Source organism: Solenopsis invicta, chromosome 8 (assembly GCF_016802725.1).
Source record: "Solenopsis invicta isolate M01_SB chromosome 8, UNIL_Sinv_3.0, whole genome shotgun sequence".
Taxonomy (NCBI): Eukaryota; Metazoa; Arthropoda; class Insecta; order Hymenoptera; family Formicidae; genus Solenopsis; species Solenopsis invicta.
The window spans coordinates 2,102,216-2,119,971 of NC_052671.1; the positions used below are offsets into that span (position 1 = coordinate 2,102,216).

The 17,756-nt window shown below is 36.3% G+C and overlaps 2 protein-coding genes across 5 annotated transcripts in view; one reads left to right on the forward strand and one right to left on the reverse strand.

The window, feature by feature from the left end:
- Positions 1-11,982, forward strand: part of LOC105192841 (tyrosine-protein phosphatase 10D) — a 35,115-nt gene extending 23,133 nt beyond the window's left edge. Inside the window, exons 9-20 of one of the 4 annotated variants that reach the window (XM_026134257.2) lie at positions 21-329; positions 653-931; positions 1,408-1,817; positions 1,986-2,363; positions 3,762-3,954; positions 4,229-4,243; positions 4,395-4,563; positions 4,757-5,009; positions 5,119-5,376; positions 5,492-5,876; positions 7,196-7,285; positions 7,896-11,982. In XM_026134257.2, coding sequence (XP_025990042.1) covers positions 21-329; positions 653-931; positions 1,408-1,817; positions 1,986-2,363; positions 3,762-3,954; positions 4,229-4,243; positions 4,395-4,563; positions 4,757-5,009; positions 5,119-5,376; positions 5,492-5,876; positions 7,196-7,257 — 2,711 coding nt within the window. In that variant the 3' untranslated portion in view covers positions 7,258-7,285; positions 7,896-11,982. The remainder of the gene's footprint in view (positions 1-20; positions 330-652; positions 932-1,407; positions 1,818-1,985; positions 2,364-3,761; positions 3,955-4,228; positions 4,244-4,394; positions 4,564-4,756; positions 5,010-5,118; positions 5,377-5,491; positions 5,877-7,195; positions 7,286-7,895) is intronic. The other 3 variants (XM_026134258.2, XM_011157094.3, XM_011157095.3) reach the window with 3 other exon arrangements.
- A 603-nt stretch (positions 11,983-12,585) lies between these two features.
- LOC105192839 lies at positions 12,586-16,737 on the reverse strand. Its single transcript, XM_026134259.2, has 5 exons — positions 16,387-16,737; positions 15,923-16,027; positions 15,674-15,773; positions 13,962-14,140; positions 12,586-12,938 (listed from the first exon to the last, which is right to left on the reverse strand). Exons 2-5 carry the CDS (start codon positions 15,977-15,979, stop codon positions 12,684-12,686), a joined length of 591 nt encoding a protein of 196 aa, XP_025990044.1. The 5' UTR covers positions 15,980-16,027; positions 16,387-16,737; the 3' UTR covers positions 12,586-12,683.
- Between the last annotated feature and the right edge of the window lie 1,019 nt (positions 16,738-17,756).

Here is a 17,756-nt window from a genome sequence, read left to right on the forward strand (position 1 = left end):
ACATCTCTTTGTTATTCTAGGGCCTAATCCAGTTCTAAATATCACCCCGATTATCGATTCTACCAATGTAACTCTCGAATGGCCAAGGCCTGAGGGTCGTATCGAAACCTACGTTATAAGATGGTGGCCAGTGGAGAATCCAGAAGAATCCAGAACAAAGAATGTTAGCGAGACCAACGACGTACCCGATATTAGTTTCGAAGAGAATGCTGTGCAAACCGAGAAGATCCTGGTGAGCGACTTGATGCCGGGAGTACAGTACTACTTCGTCATCTACACGATTTCGTATGATCTAGTCAGCGACATCAGCAATTTAACCACAAGAACGAGTGAGTGCATTGACTTCACTTATCAACAATGACGAGTGAAGTCATATTAACATAGCTCCGTTACTGTCCGCTATTTTAACAGCTCATTAATTAACAGCTCATTAATAAATCGCCTGTATGACTAACGAATATACGCGATTGTCAGTTATTAATTTTGCTTGTGTTATCGTGTTTCGATATACTATATATTTCTACATCATATTCGTCTCTGTCAGAATTTTGTGCCGAATTTTATTCTAAGTCTGGCGGTCAGTTAAGGGTGATTAATATCATGGTAAGTCAACTGATGACTAAGCAAACAAAAACAAAACTTTGAAATCTAGTGCCATTGATCCAGTCCGAGGTTGTCGTAGTGGTCGACCGAGACCAATCAGGAACATTGACGTTAAGATACACTCCAACACCGATTCAATCCTCGAAGTTCGATCTCTACCGGTTCAGGATTAGTGATGAGAACAACACCACGAAGGAGCGTTTGGTGGATGATGTTGATACCAAAGTTTCATTTGTTGGATTAACCCCTGGCAAACTATACAACGTAACTGTTTGGACAGTAAGCGATAATGTGGAGAGCAGACCTCTCCTCCGGCAAGACCGACTCTGTGAGTATCCATGTGATACAGTGAAGTTAAAATAATTCTCAAAGATTAAATGCTAATTTTAATTAAACACTGCTTAAATTGTTTAAAGTAAAAAAACGACAAAACTTTTAATGTGTATTAGTCCCTTGTCTAATTTAATGTACCAAAGGACCGTACGAAATCGCAAATAATCCACTTAGAAGCGTGGCATTACATTTTCTCTTTTGAGATATAACATCGTAATTACTACTTTAATAATAAACTGTAAAAAACAGATCGCAGTGAAGAGATCAAGTAATAACATTACAATATTACGTTTTATCTTTCATATCAACAACAATCTATAGCACTCCCAATATCTACTTAAAATTTGTATATTATGAGTATAAATGTTTATCTATGCAAATGAAAATCTTCTTTTAATATTCACGCAACAACGATCAGGCACAGGTTCATACTACCCTTTTTATTAGCCCAAAGATAAATATGACTTTTAGATCCTGAACCAATCACTGCGATCCATGCGATCGACGTAAATGATACGAGGATCACTTTGACCTGGGACATCCCGCACGGAGAGTATAATACTTTTGAAGTACAGTACATAAATACGGAAGGAAACTACATCCAAAATATCACCTCGGTCAACGTGATCACCATATATGATTTGAAGCCTCATAGAAATTATACATTCACATTGGTTGTACGTTCGGGTACAGAATCTTCTTACTTGAGAGTCTCAAATCCGCTCAGCACCAGTTTCACCACTAGCGAATCGTATCCAGGAAAGGTGGAGAAGTTTCATCCCGTCGATATTCAACCGAGTGACATCAGTTTCATATGGTCTCTACCCAGCCAGGAGCAAAATGGCATTATTAGAAAATTTAGCATCACTTATGGTTTAGAAGTAAGACTCCTTTTTAAATGTACTCAAAAAATTTGCGTTTACATGCAGTTTCAAAAATTGTATCAACAAGAAATTGTATCGCAGTAAATGAAACTATTTTATATTTCTTTACGAGTTGAAGAACGTCATGCAACATTTTATATTAATATTTTTTTGTTGTTCCATTAGGGTTCGACTCATATTCAGACGCAGGACTTCAAGCCGACCGAGCTTCGTGGTGTCATCAAGTCTCTCGTACCGGGCAAGACTTACATTTTCCGGATTCAAGCAGAGACAAGGATCGGCTTTGGTCCTGAAGCGATCTGGAAGCAGAAGATGCCAATATTGGCACCGCCAAAACCGTCTACACAAGTGGTGCCGACGGAAGTGTGTAGAAGTAGCACAACAATCCAAATCAGATTCAGGAAGAACTACTTCAGCGAGCAGAATGGTGCGGTCACGTCGTACAGCGTTATTGTTGCTGAAGACGACAGCAAGAATGCTTCTGGTCTGGAGATGCCCAGTTGGAGGGATGTCCAGGCCTACAGCATTTGGCCACCCTATCAGGTAAACTTTTATGTTTATTTATTACAAAATTTCGATAATAACCAGCCATAATTACGAAATGTATATATAAATTTAATTGAACAAAATTTTTTTCTCACAAAATTCAGATATTCGGATATCATATTGAATTTGGAATTGACACTAAAATGAATGATTCTACAGCAGATTGAAAAATATATGTTATGTAAAATGAACGTACTAAAACTGACGCAGCATTAAATTTCGACAAAAACAACAAGTGTGCAGTCAAGTAATTCTTGCAATAATTAATATGTTAAATGTTAGCCTCTATTCAATGCGTACAAAATATGCCAAGAGGATAGGCGGTAAAGCGAATCGTTTAACATAATCAATGCAGCAAATTATACCGCGCTGTACTTATTGACTTGCAAGATCATGGACAGTTCTCGTAAAATGTATGCGTTATGACGTAGATCCTCAGTCACACCTAAACGACCCGCAAACCACTACACTATTATGTGCGTGAAGGATACGCGTAATCTAGTTGCGATCTGAAACTGCAAAGGTGCAGATGTGGTCACCGTGATATAGACATTATAATGTTAAACCGTAAAATCGTATTCAATTATCTACACGTTATTGTGTGTCCGCGAAAAGTAAAGCAGTGCGTGTAAGCCGAGTCTAACAAAATTTTCAAAAATAATGGTGCACTTACGAACTTACGAAAATACTAAACGTGTTTTAATTCGACTTTTTTTATAACATTATTATTGAATTTTGTGTCTTTATTCTCTCATCTTTGCAAAATTAATGTACAAAATTATAAAAACGTGACGCAGATATATGGTATTGACTTAAAAATTGCATACTATGGATATTATGCTAATCGACTGAGGTCTTATGACTTATGACTAATTCTTCGTATTACTAATGTTAACATTAATGTTTCCGTTAAAGGAACTACGTAGCAAGGCAAAAGAAAAATTTGTCGCGACATATATGGCACCGAAAATTGTATTTTAATTATAAACAAGTTGAGAAGATACGATAATGGATATTTTTAACGACTTAATTTCGTATACCAAGAAGATGGTTTTGCAGGTGTTTATAAAAACGATATATTTACGTTCTACCTATAAATAAAACCTAATAAAAAGTAGTAATAAAAAGTGATAAAAAGATAGTTATTTAAATGTAATATTTTATTTTTGGAAAATCACAAAGATATTTGGAGATGTAAAAACAAGATTATGTGCATGATAAATGAATTAAAAGAATGATGAATTTCATTTAATTGGCATTTACAGAAAATTGGTATTAATTATTATATCATTTACATACTAGATTTTACAACGCTGTAGATATCAGAATAGATATGTATCAAGCTACTGTCAATTATTTTACAATAAAATGCATATTTTGTAATAAAATCTTTAGGTAATGGAGCCATATTACCCTTTCAAAAACGGATCTGTAGAGGACTTTACGATCGGTTCCGAGAATTGCGACAACAAAATTGGATACTGTAACGGACCACTGAAATCGGGATCTACTTATCGGGTGAAAGTGCGGGCATTCACAGCACCAGACAAATTTACGGATACCAGCTACAGCTTCCCCATTCAAACAGGTGAGAGCGATCGCGTGAAAAGTCTTAAGACGTGAGAAAAACCGCGTGCCATTAACGCATCCGATGTCTCGCTCACTCCCTTGCTCTCTCCCTCTGTTTTTCATGATGTAGTGAAAACCCAAGTATACGTGAGTTTATAGAAATAATAATGATGGTATGTAGTAACGATGCATCCGATGCGGTAACTGGTTTGTAAAATAGAGGCACACTGCGCATGTAGTGAAAGCCTCGCTAAATTCATGCCTCGTTATTTCGTGTACATGTCTGCCCTAAGGATTGCTGCTGGCAGGTAAGATTTTGGAATGGAAGTTCGAAGCTTTATCCTCGTTATGCGATAAGTGTGACACATATTACAAATAGACAAACGTATCTAACGTAATTATTCTTGGCGATAGTCTGACTCATCGTAACGCTCAAAATTCGCTGTGCGTGTCGTACAGATAAGGACAACACGGCCATCATAGTCGGTGTCACCGTCGCCATAGCGTTGCTGCTGTTCCTATTGGGCATCGGGCTGTTTATGCGAAGGAGAAGAAGCCAGGGTCGCAAGACAACAGAAACCAGGGCAACCGATAATCTATCATTGCCGGATAGCGTCATTGAGACCAGGTGCCAATTACGATACTTCACTTTGATTTTATCGAATTGTTGTAAAATTTACTAATAAGAAGACAAGTATTTTCATAGTTATGCTTATAAAAAAAAAAAATTGTATTACAAGACAATTTTCCAATTAAAATATCTTTAACATCAAAGTTTGTAATATTTGCAGTAAGACATAATATTTTACTGTTACATTTAGCCGGCCCATCAAAGTCGAAGATTTTGCCGAGCATTATCGCACAATGTCGGCGGATTCCGATTTTCGGTTCTCGGAAGAGTTTGAAGAACTAAAGCACGTCGGAAGAGATCAACCGTGCACTGCGGCAGATTTGCCCTGTAACAGGCCGAAGAATCGCTTCACGAATATTCTTCCATACGATCATAGTAGGTTCAAGCTTCAGCCTGTCGACGATGAAGAGGGCTCCGATTACATCAACGCCAATTATGTTCCGGTACGTAAAAATTTGCCTCTTTCAAAAATATTTAAGCAGTTAAACATTTGAAGTAACATAATTTCAACAACGAGAACGATTCTTCCTTGACATGTTTATTTCACAATAGGGCCACAATTCGCCACGGGAGTTTATTGTGACTCAAGGACCGTTGCATTCGACTCGCGACGACTTCTGGCGAATGGTATGGGAGAGCAACAGCAGAGCGATTGTAATGCTAACGAGATGCATAGAGAAAGGTAGAGAAAAGTGCGATCACTACTGGCCAATGGACACCCTGCCGGTTTATTATGGAGATATCTGCGTCACGATACTCAACGAGACGCACTATCCGGATTGGAGTATCACGGAATTTATGTTGTGCAGAGTGAGTGATTGCTTTTCCTATCAAACTCCTCTTACAAATGTATGTAATTTATCAGTGCTCCTTGACGATTGAATTTTTCGATCCCTTAATTAAAATAAATTATAACGTGTCACAGGGTGATGTGAAGAGAGTGATACAACACTTCCACTTTACTACCTGGCCGGATTTCGGCGTTCCCAGTCCACCGCAAACTTTGGCGAGGTTTGTGCGAGCGTTTAGGGAACGAGTCAGACCGGATCAGAGGCCAATAGTCGTTCACTGTAGCGCTGGTGTAGGTCGTAGTGGCACGTTCATCACCTTAGACAGAATACTGCAGCAAATTCTCGTTTCGAAGTACGTCGATATCTTCGGGATCGTTTGGGCGATGAGGAAAGAGCGGGTCTGGATGGTTCAGACGGAGCAGCAGTATATCTGCATCCATCAGTGTCTCTTGGCTGTTCTGGAGGGGCAGGATACCACTGGGCCACCACGAGAGATTCATGATAATCAGGGATTCGAAGGTACGTTCTGAAATTCTATTACTTTCACGAAATATCTTGGATTAATTGAGACAATTACGGGGCAAGTTGGGTGATCAATGACGAAGTACGACTTAGAGAATGCATCATAATGAGTAATAAAAATATCAATTGTTGAAAAGTTGAAGGGAATCGGTCAGTAGTGCATGCATTGGAAGGGAATATCTGTAACTTGCCACTTGTTTTGCAAAATCTTTCCTTGCACGGGAATAGGTTAAATATCTTACCGTAAATATTAACTCTTAAACACACCGATCCTGTAAAATACGGAAACACATTTTTGAGTCTGGGAGACTTTTTCAACTTTGAGAAGCTATAACTTTGATTACAATCAATATTTTTCTACAATTTTTTTTTTAATGAAAGTTCAAAATCTTAGGAGTTTGACTGCACAATCGGCATTGCCGAAAAATAATTTATTGTAAAGTTATAAAGAAAAAATCATTAAGCAAAAATGAGAAATTGGTCAAAAATCTACTTTTCCTTCAAAAAATCATATCTTTGCAACAAAAGACTTTTAAAGATTTTCAAACACGGCGTTTTAAAGCTAAAGATTCATACTTAAAAAAAATTATATCATTGTCATTTTTATTAAAAAATGTACTCATGTAACAAGGCGAATATGAGGATTTTGATTAAATCGTGTCTAAAATTGAAAATTGATTTGTTTTATGATATATTTCGGAAAAACTCCCTTTTTTACAGCATTTTATAGTATTCCAACTTTAGACAGAGTATATGCGAGTAACATCTGCGAACCGACCTGTTCGAACGTATTTTGTCCAGTTTTTTTGTGTAAAATACTCACAAAAAAAGTTTCACTTACACACTATATGGGTCGCATTGACCCAAACAAAACTTTGCTGCCGTGCCGTTCGAATTCTAGTTGACTAAAAAAATTGATCAATCGAATCAGGAGATATCAATCGAAAGAGGAGATTTCAAACTTTTTTTACGTCTTGGTCCGAACTTCTTATCTCATTCCGTCTTCACACAGGAAGCGTTCGAGACTTCATATGAAGTCTCTCAGACCCACTTACGTGTTTAAGGGTTAATACTAATAAAACGGTATTTTTGAAACTGAAAAAAATGGAATATTTCATTAAGTGCGTAACAATATAATATTAATGGCAAATTGATAGTTATGAGACAGGCGATGGTGACGGCTAGAAGCATATCCGTTGTTTTACCCTGTGATTGAAAACAATGGTGTAAAACCCTTTCTGTAAAACGTTATCACTTCCTCCACCTAGTAACTCACACCCTCCCTTTTTGCAATCTTGTGCGACCTTTGTATTCAGGCAAGAATCGAAGTTCGGTCGAAAGCACTAAGAGTCCTGCCGAAGCTGAGAAGGAGAGGTGACCTTCGAACAGCGATTCCTGCATCGAGGGTAATTTCGATCGTTGCTTTTCTTCTTTCCTGCATGAATTTACACGTTACAGTTGCTTACATATACGTTACTAAATGCCAAATGGTTGTACACTAATCATGTATAGTTTGTGAGAACAAAGTAACAGTATGTTTTACTAAACACTGATAATGTTTTGTTAGTAGAAAGACTGCCTGCCCGTGTTTACATTACTTGGATACTACTTAATTTCCTAATTAATTTCAGCGGAATAACGGCAATGACCAAGACAGAATTGTCAAAAAAATTGATTTATAACGAATTTTTGTCTCAACTTTGCCTTTAATACGTTAAATATTAATATTTTGTCTTGCTCAAATATATTGTATTAAAGTTTATTATGAGCAATTAGTCACAATATTATATTATTATAATATTTGAATGCTGTTTTTGAAAATTTAGATATTTACAGTAAGAAAATATACATGTATTATTATGTTAAAGTTAAAATTTTATTTTAAAAATATCGATTTGTTTGTATTCACAAAGAAGATTAACGTAGCTTGCATTGAGCATGATCGCAATGTTCGTAATATAAACAGCAATGGTACAATCATAATTGGAATATCTCCTAATTTAAACTTTTTTGCAGATGATGAAGGAATAGCCGAGTCAGGGATGTGATGGTTCGACTGCTGGTTAGAAGTAATGTTTGATGGCGACAAGAGCGAATCTCATTTTCCAAAGGTGCTTGAATCCCCAGGATTCTTCAAGTTTCCATGGAAAAGAAAAATGTAACTGCAGAGAGATGACAGTCCAAATCGGATAAGAACAAAAGCAAACAGCGTAAGAAAAGTGAAATTTGAAAATCAATTAGATCGCGTGCGAGAGGATAATCGACGCGAAAAAAACTTCCTGGAGGAAGCATTTTACATCAAATTATGAGTGAGCACGCATTTTTATTTCTCTGTCAGCTACATATCCAAGTTAAAAGCGTGTTCAATCCGTGATACGCGTAGAATAGTTTCACACGCCTAAGATAATTATATCGGGAAAGTGTAAAAAGCAGGATGCCGTAAAAGGCAATAAGACGGGGGGACGCGAAGAGACGGTGTCAAACCGAATATGCTGCCAAGTGTGGAATTACGAATCAAATGCATGCGCGATGTTTTCTACGCGTTATGCAACTCGATCGGAGAGATTACTCTTTATTAATATATAACTCATGTATACATATCTATATAAGTAGCAGGAAGCTAAGACGCGCAATGTTGATAGTATGTAAGTCGTATATTATAACGAGTGCTGAGATGCATATTCCACTGGTTGTGTCACGATGGGGTCTCGGACCACATCGCATCCGCAATGAGTCTATCGAACATCTTTGTCGAGTCGCAATATGTAAGACAGACAGCATTTTAGATCGACAGGATTGTGCAGACGTTGTTGCGAACTGGCGTCTTGGTTCCTCTCCCGATGCGAAACATTCTTCTGAGATTACCACCAATAACACTTTGTTCATGTTTCGCGTTCCATTCGCATGGGACGCGTTAAAGATTATCCTACGTTGTCTTATTATCTTTTCCAGAATTAATGTAGTGCGGTCCGATAAAACTTAAAAGCGATTCGTTGCAAAAGCGAGACGCAAAGCACTCGACGATCACGCTAGTTGAGTTATCGTTCGGAATGGCGAAACGTCCGTCCAAGAGCCATACGAGACGCGTACTAGACGATGGTTTAATAATAGTCTTAATATTAAAACGAATTATCTAGGAAAAAAAAATCGGAAGGACGAGCGGGTGTGAGTGTGCGGACTTTTTAATCGATCCTTCTTTCTGAGATGAGCGAAACGATATCAGTGGGAACAAAAAACTCGCATTTTCGTAGAAGCCATATCATTTTTTCGAAGGAGTCAGAATACGTGTGTATATGTGCGTGTGCGTGTATATGTGTGCGCGCGCGTGCGTGTAAGTAATCAATCGATAATCAATTGGAGCTATTATCATCTCTTATCATCGCGAATTAGTGATCGCCGTTGAAAAGCAATAGAACTTCATAAATATATAGGTAATCGTCATCGCGATAATCCCCACTTCCAGATAGTTTCAGATAGATAGGCCTTAATTTCGTAGTTGACATTCGTCGATAATCGTTCGCAGGACATGTAGAAGAATCGAATGATCATTTCCAGTATTTAATGTCGCTTTTGCGGCGATATACAAATACGTGTACTTAATTTTCTATTGCTCTCGATAAGAGCGTGACGAAACGCAATTGATTGCACGATGTAGGTAGATAAACTTAGTTCAGTAATCAGGGTTAGTTGAATTTTCGCCGTCAGATTCTTCAAAAACCTGAAATTTAAAGGAAAAAAAATAGGAGATAGAATTTCGTGTTCATCGATGTTGTATTTTTGGATGAGCATTTTTATACCGGTCACAACGGTGAACCGCAAAACTATAAACGATTGCAGAGGCTGTTAAAATTTACATTTTACTGTAAAAGCGTTGCCCAGGACTTATATTAATCCGCTACTCGCTTATGAGCATTAATAACGTGTGTGTAACTAATAATAAATTAGAAAAGTCAATATGAAACAGTTGCATATTTTAAATGAATTTTTTTTGAAAGCACAATATTAATATTTTTAAATTGCTTCAGGCGGATTAATAAAAATTCTGTGCGATTCATCAAAATTATCCGTAACATCTGTATGATAATCTTACATGACTGTATTCACGTTGATAGTAATTGTGCTATTGATATGCTATTGCAGAGCGCTATCGATGTCAGTTTATTCACGAAAGATGCGAATGAAATATTAGAGACGGTTAATACAAAGAGAGCGATAGCGATTCTACTAACTTCAATCCCTGTTGCTTGAGCTATTGCTTGCATCTAAAAAAAAAAAAAATAAAAAAAAATCAGAAAGAGAAACGGCACGCATTGAAGTGCTATTGTTGAAACAATTCGACGGTCGATGATCCTACTTAATACTCAGACAAAAGTTTTCTAGAAAGACAACTTTTTTTTTATTATATTTTTGTGGATATTATTGACGTTTTAGGCAGGATATAAATTTATATATCGATATCTGTGTTGCAACTTCTTTTCATTTTTATATGTTTACTTTAAGATCTGACCACCTGGACAGAAGGTTGTATTTTATCTAACCATTACGTAACGTTGACGTTATTGAATATGTAAAGTATCGTAAATTTCATATCTTGTACATTTCCTCAACGCTATAAGATAGCGTGCCTGCGATTCCTAGTTAAATAGATCATTATTTATAATTAGATTCTTATACAAATAATTGAGCTCAAATATTTTCTATTCTGTTATAGTTATCAATTATACTCTTTTAAATTATATACTACGATTTAAAAACTATTAGACGACTTTAAATTAGAAATTATGAGTATCTAACTGTAACTAACGTTAAAAATTTTGTCATAAAAATGTTAATTAGACTAAAGAAAATTATTATTTACAGTAACGTCACCAATATTAGAAATTTTCTTTCGTTTATTAACTAATCTAAATAAATTTTTTCAGTAACAATGTACTCGGACATTAATTGCGCATACAGGAAAGCAGTTAAACGCTTCTTTCTCAAAATGCAGACAGATTGTTAACCATAAACCAGAAACAACATTATGTCTCACATTTAGACTTGCGCAGACAAATCTATACGTGAGTAACCAGCAAAAAAATCCAGCCATTTTGTGCAATCGCTGTTCTTTCATAGAGTTAAAGTATTATATATAGGATTCGTTAGGTTTTAATCTAGAGACAAAGTTGAGAACGGGAATAACACGCATTGAATTCTAATCTATCAGATATACAAATAGTTTAGCGCTTGGACTATTTTGCATTATTTTATTCTGTGATAAATCATGATCGTTGATCAAGAACGAAGAACAAAAGGTCCGTCAGGCACAGACGCGGTAGGTCTTCCCAAACGAATTAATAGTGAGGTCGTTTTATCGTCTTACCGCCCGCGTTAGTACGTGCCAATCGTTGCTGTTGAAACAATCATTAACATCGACATCCGGAAGTTGCGTGACGAGATGTTAATGTACCGCGTGCCGAAGCGTACGTCTGCTGGGCGACATTGTATATAATTTTATATATTAAGATCGAATTTTTTATTTCCACGAACAGTCGTCCTCAGAAGCGATTCTCCGTGAAAAACGCCGGTAATGCGGTATACGAAGAGGGAAAATTTATTCTGGATCGATCACATCGAGAGATACTTTTTGACCGAGATACCTTACGGCAGAGTTATGTGACTGCGTCATCATGACAAGTCGACACAAAGCGATCCGAAACGAGTACTCAGAGCGGGCGAGAACGACAGGAAATCGCTGCTTCCGAAGTTTCGCCACGATTTTTCACGGGGAATCGACAAGTTTACACAAGCGCATACGCGTAGGTAGATCTATCTATAATCTCTTTTGTAAATACATTTTATACCGGCTGGGAGGACGAACCGTTGCGCGAGGGTGGTTTCACGAATAAAGACTCTCATACCTATCCCTCGCAACGACACGGTTCGCAAACTCATGCAGTTATTTCTGTCACGTAACATCGTAATACATATTAGTATGTATCTGAGAATTTGTACAAGGCGTGCGAAGCACGGAGGGGCACAGGCTGTCCCGCAATATCACATTATACAAGCATACGAAAAAGAAGGGACACGCTTGCATAATAAACGTGGGCTCTTCCAGTAATCACTCTCTTTCTCTCTCGTTTTATTTCACACCCTTCACTATCCACTATCGATACATAATAGTTCATAAGTAGATCAAAAATTAAGAGAATGATATAAAAAATTTGTTAGTAGATTATGTATTTCTCTCTATGTTGATCGATTCTATATTCGATATACAATTTTGACGTGTGAAACATTCAAAAAGAATTTTTTCTTTTTATCAAAATGATAAGTCAAGATTCATACAAATGTTTCCCAAGTTGAACAACGTCTGGACTAATTCTCTAGACGCTAATGATGCCTACGTAATGTTAGTCGTCTTCGAATTTAATGGCATTTCTGATGGCAATTCTAATGAAGAATTAAGTTTATTGTGCTTGTGTGTATCAGGCCTGGTCATAATTCCGCTCGTGGGACGACCTACAATTAACATGTAATCATTTCTCATTTCAAAATATATGCAGTTACGTTCAAAGCACAAGCGATTTACGTTTTATTAAACTGCTGACGTAAAAGCTGTTTTATAGCTGATTTCGAGAGAAAGGCAACAATATTACAAATGCTGCAGAGTTATATTTTTGATAAAGTAAATAAGTTAAAGTATGCTTAAAAAGAAAGTCTCTAGTTTTCGGACTCCATCTCCGATTGAAGTCCGAGATCTCGACGGCAAATCGTGTCTGCCTATTAATGAAGATTCGCTCGGCAAATTTCTTTAAATCTTTACTTTCCTCTCAGTTGACTAAGCATTCTGGAGAAAATTCCACGCCCGGTGTCCTCCGCGGGTTTGCCAATAATTCCATTGTCCTCATTATGAGGATGCCTACGCAGTATACGACTCAGCGATCCTGTCCGGGGATGAACAAAAAGTTTCTTGGGCGAACCGTCTTTGTCAACAAGCTTAAGCATTCTCCCCAACGAGTTTGTCTTTTCCTTCCTCGTAGCTTTTTTGTCATAATCATCGACGCGTGTCACATTCTAAATAGAACAGCCCAAAGTACCAAGTGGGTAAGTCTTTAAAACTTTTTGCGCCTACTTATTCAAGTTAATTACACATAAAAATCATTATTACTGCAAAAGTAATTCATACAGCAGAATTCCGTTTATCCGCTCCATTTATACGAACAAATGGGTACTTAATTCCATTATACAAACTCACAGTTGGGCTCTTATTATCCGAGTGATCCGGATAGATATGTTCGACTGTTCTGAACATTAGATCCTATTATTGTAATTAATAAGTATCGGTAGAGGGGAGAAAAAGAGTTACAATACCTCTATTATTCGAATCTCCGGTTACTGAAATTATATTCTCCTCTGGCATGTTCGGATAAATGAAGTTCTATTGTATTATACTAAATATCTAATTATTTTAAATATAAATGTAATCAACTCATAATCTTGATTAATTAACGCTATTTTGCGCATTATCTACAATGATTATTATATTGACATGCATTTTACTGGTCTTAATTAAACAATCAATTATACGTTTTCTGTAGCGATAAATTTGAGCGATAAATTAGATTATTAGAAAAATCTTCATACATTACTTTGTAAATGCGTTTCATCATCAACGTAACAACATAAACTCATGCATTGTTTAATTCAAAATCCATCAAATAATCGATTAAATTTGCATCAAATAATCCATTAAATTTCTTAAACGATAGATTACTTAGCGAAACAAGTTGTTAAATACAAAAAAAGATTATATTATCAATTAAATTTACTTCTTCACCAGATTTAAAAAAGTTGGAAAAGTTAATAAAAAACTTGCAAAGATTTTTTCAAGTAATAGGATACAAATACGTAGGCGAAACGTATGAAGACATATTCAAGGTTAGATACGTGTTACGATTCGTTTTCACTACCATGATACTCTCAGGATTCGAACTTTCTTCATATATTACGAGATATTACTGAAGCTCGAACGTCGCCCGTCCCCAGATGCACCTTACATTTATGAAACATGACGCCCCGAGGATCAAAATCACTTACAGTGTCCAAGCCTAAAAATGATTTTCCCACAGCAGACGTCCTAAACATCTTTCCCATTCTATCCAACGTGACGCTCTTCAATCTCCTAACATCTTGCCTAACAGCTTCGGACCTCGATATCGTTCTACATAATTTCGGCGATTTCCTTGATCCTAACGGGCTGGTTCGCCGAGAGGAATCTGTTATCGTTTTGGAAACTACATTTTACTTTGAAATGTGACATCTTTTACATTAATTATAACATCTCTTATATTGACACATAAATTTGATAAAGATATATAAATATATAAAAATTGTATATTGCAAATTACGTTTTGTAATTGTAATTTTTTTAAAAGTATAACTCTGTGTTTTTTTCTCTGCATCAATCATTGAAGCATTTCATTATTCGGTGCACAAAAGTATTGAGACACAATTATCAAAAAGTTAATAATTTACCAAATATTTTGTATTTTATGACAAAATATGTCAAAATAAAATATCTCGTAAACAATTGATTTTTCAATAATACATTCGATTACGTGTTATAATAAACTATATAAATCATAATACATATAACACGTTGCATTATTTATAACTAGGTATGTAGCTTTTACTATTTTATAAAATATAACATTCTTTAAATCGATACAATGACACATACAGCCGATCGTATTTCGCGGTTTACCTTTCTAAATAAACCACTCATGCTGTATATCGCAATTGGCAGATCGATCGATACCTAGCCCACCTATCACAGGGCAATAAATACGACAGCAATAAATACAGATGAGTCTCGCGATTGAAACGCGAGCACAGGTTCATATGTAACACCAATCTGATTTCTTGGGAGAAAGGATCAAACGAAAGTAATCTCATTTGTCACCGTAACCGAACTGTAAGTCAGGGAAATTACACTTGCATGATTGGACGAACACGTTTTTTTTATCGAGCCGCAGATGGTGCGGCGAAATAAATCACGAAATAACTCCTTCAAAGTTTCATATCGAGTACGAATGCGGAAATTTCAAACGGAATTTCGTTTTCCAAGCCAATATTTTCTACGATCTTATCTCTTTATTCTTCTCGCGAAACTTATCCTGCACGCGTACTTAGGTGCTTTTTTATACTGTGAGGAGTAACGAGACCAAAAAGAACTTGATCTTTCGCTCTCTACGTATGCAACATATTAACGGCATTATTAAATTTTATCTTTATTCCGACGAATACAACGGACATAGGTATCAATGCGGAGAGTCAATTAAAGTAAACAGAGTGAACCAAATAGATTCGAATGAGTTTGACGATAATTTCTCAATGGATTTTAAATGAAATGAAATTAAAAACACACATCGGGAATTATTGATTGCTACGCGAGGAAAAGGTACGCACGCATTTTAAAATTCTTTGTGACTTTGACGTTTATAATTATTTTCATTCGATACCTATGTAGAAAGAAAGAAGAAAAAAAAAAGAAAAGAAAAGAAAATATAAAAAATACTGTGGACAATAGTACATGAAAAGGAATTAATTAATCGTAACGACAGATATGTAATCATTTTATAAACACTATAAATTATTTAGTCTTTCTTGTCCTTTAAACAAAGGTATCAACTGATGAATTAATTAAAAGCATACAATTGGTTACGGTACACTCGCAGGTGCCCGAGATTATCTGAAAATTTATAGTGCGACAAATATGGGATATGGAAGTTGAAAATTGATTGACTCACTTGGAGGTACCCAGGATTCATCAGACTCGACCTTATTGATTATTTCCTGCTTTGATAATATTCTGTTATTTTCTTCGTCACATGCACTATTAACAGCAACCTAATATACCAGATATGTCGATGTAATTTCGTTTAATCTCCGGGTTCTGATATATTTAATTAACGACCGTCGGGACAAATTAGCAAAGCGATACGACTTAATCGAAGTACACCATGCATTCGAATAAATTCAAGCAGAGCGCAACTAACCTGATGCTGTGATTGATCTCTTCTAAAAATTTCTGCGTCCGGCCCGTTCGTCGGCATCGCGTATCAGAGAGTAATTTTTAGTGCCTTGGGCGTAATCCTGGATTCCTACATAAAATTCAGAGCGAACGTGATACGAACGCGTAGGCAATACAGCACGTAATGTAACATCAAATTCGATATTGATATACGCAAGTCACGAGCGAAAATCGTGAAAAATGTAATGATTATTGCGACTCATCGTCCGCGGCGCAAAATGATACGATTCGTGTGAGACCATCTTATTTCCATTAGAAAGCGGATCGCTTTGTTGACAAAGTCGAGAGACTTGCGCGGGACTAAAGTATCTTGACTTTTTGTCGGGAGCGCGAGTGAAATATTGAATTTCAATCGAATGAGGAAAAGGCGGCTTGTACGTTATCGCGTTTATTGGCTGACAGATCCGGTTTACGAGTCATCGTCGAAACCTTTTGTTCCACGGAAACGGGATGTTTCTCGGCAACAGCAGGGATGGTCCTATCCTTTATCGGGCATCGGACAGATGTCTTCACATTCCGTGATGAAATGCCTCCGTTGCGCCGTCGACGTAAATTAAGAGACTGACAACTTTAAGACTTTCGCCAATATTCCTCAGAGGCTGTTCCCCGAATGTTCTCGCGTTTCTGGAAATTAGTAATGGCGGAGAGTCACCAAATAATTACTCGTTTGTTTCGTTACCGGATAAACACGCCATAACCAATCTGGCCAATTTGCAAATCGGCGTGACCTTAATTTGCGTTACGCTAATTAATCGTTGATTATTAAAAAACCGCATATTTTTTCGAATAACTTTCGGCCTTCGAATTTGCGATCGATATATTATTCGCCCCTGAGAATCATAAACTCCGAAAAAAAGTCTCGTAAGCTTTTTTGTTCGAGAAAATTCTCTCATGACAGATTAATTTAAGTGTGATTAATTGAATCATAAAGTGACTCTCTCTATCTTTTCAGCGAAACATTGGCCAATTTTTGACTAATGTACATACATACGATGCACATCGTTCATCGAATTTGCGATGCTAAATGAACAAATTGGCAAACAAAACTGCTTTATGGATGTTTCCCTTTGGTCGACATCTTTTCATTTGGTATAATATACGAATAAATACTTGAGATATGAATTGTCTCTCATCCCTTTGTTTTAACAGAAAATTGTGTAAATATACATACACGCTAGCATTATGCGAATATAATTGTAGCTATAATATACTAACGCAAATAGAAATAAATTAAATAGAACAAATTAACTTTCATATTATATCATGTGTATCGGAATAATATATTTTGATATTGCTATATGGAAATTATTTGCGTACATATTATAATGATATGCAAGAACACATTAGTTAAAATTTAGTTTGTACATTAACATTAGTTTATAATTGATGTTAAAGCAATTTCATTATTTAAGTTTACCACTAAATGTTATCCCAAATAAGACAGCTTACTCTTTAATTAACTAACTGGATTTTGAAAATTTATTTAACTCCGTACTGGTTTGCATGTGAATTTTTTCTTAGCTAAAACTTCGCCAGAGAAAGGTCCCAAGAGAGCAAAATTTGTGAAGAAACGTGACGGAACTGCCAGATTTCGTAAAATGTCATTCAGTTTTGCGCATTCCTTCTACACGCGCTATAAAATTTAATACCTGAATAATCCGTGATTCGTGATTGTCACAGCCGCCTCCGATCATTGCGGCCAACAGAAGGAAGATAATGTAACTAAGGAGAACAAAGTGCGTCATTAAAAACAAAGAGAACAATTGTTCTCTCGTCAGTATTCAAAGGGTAAAATGATC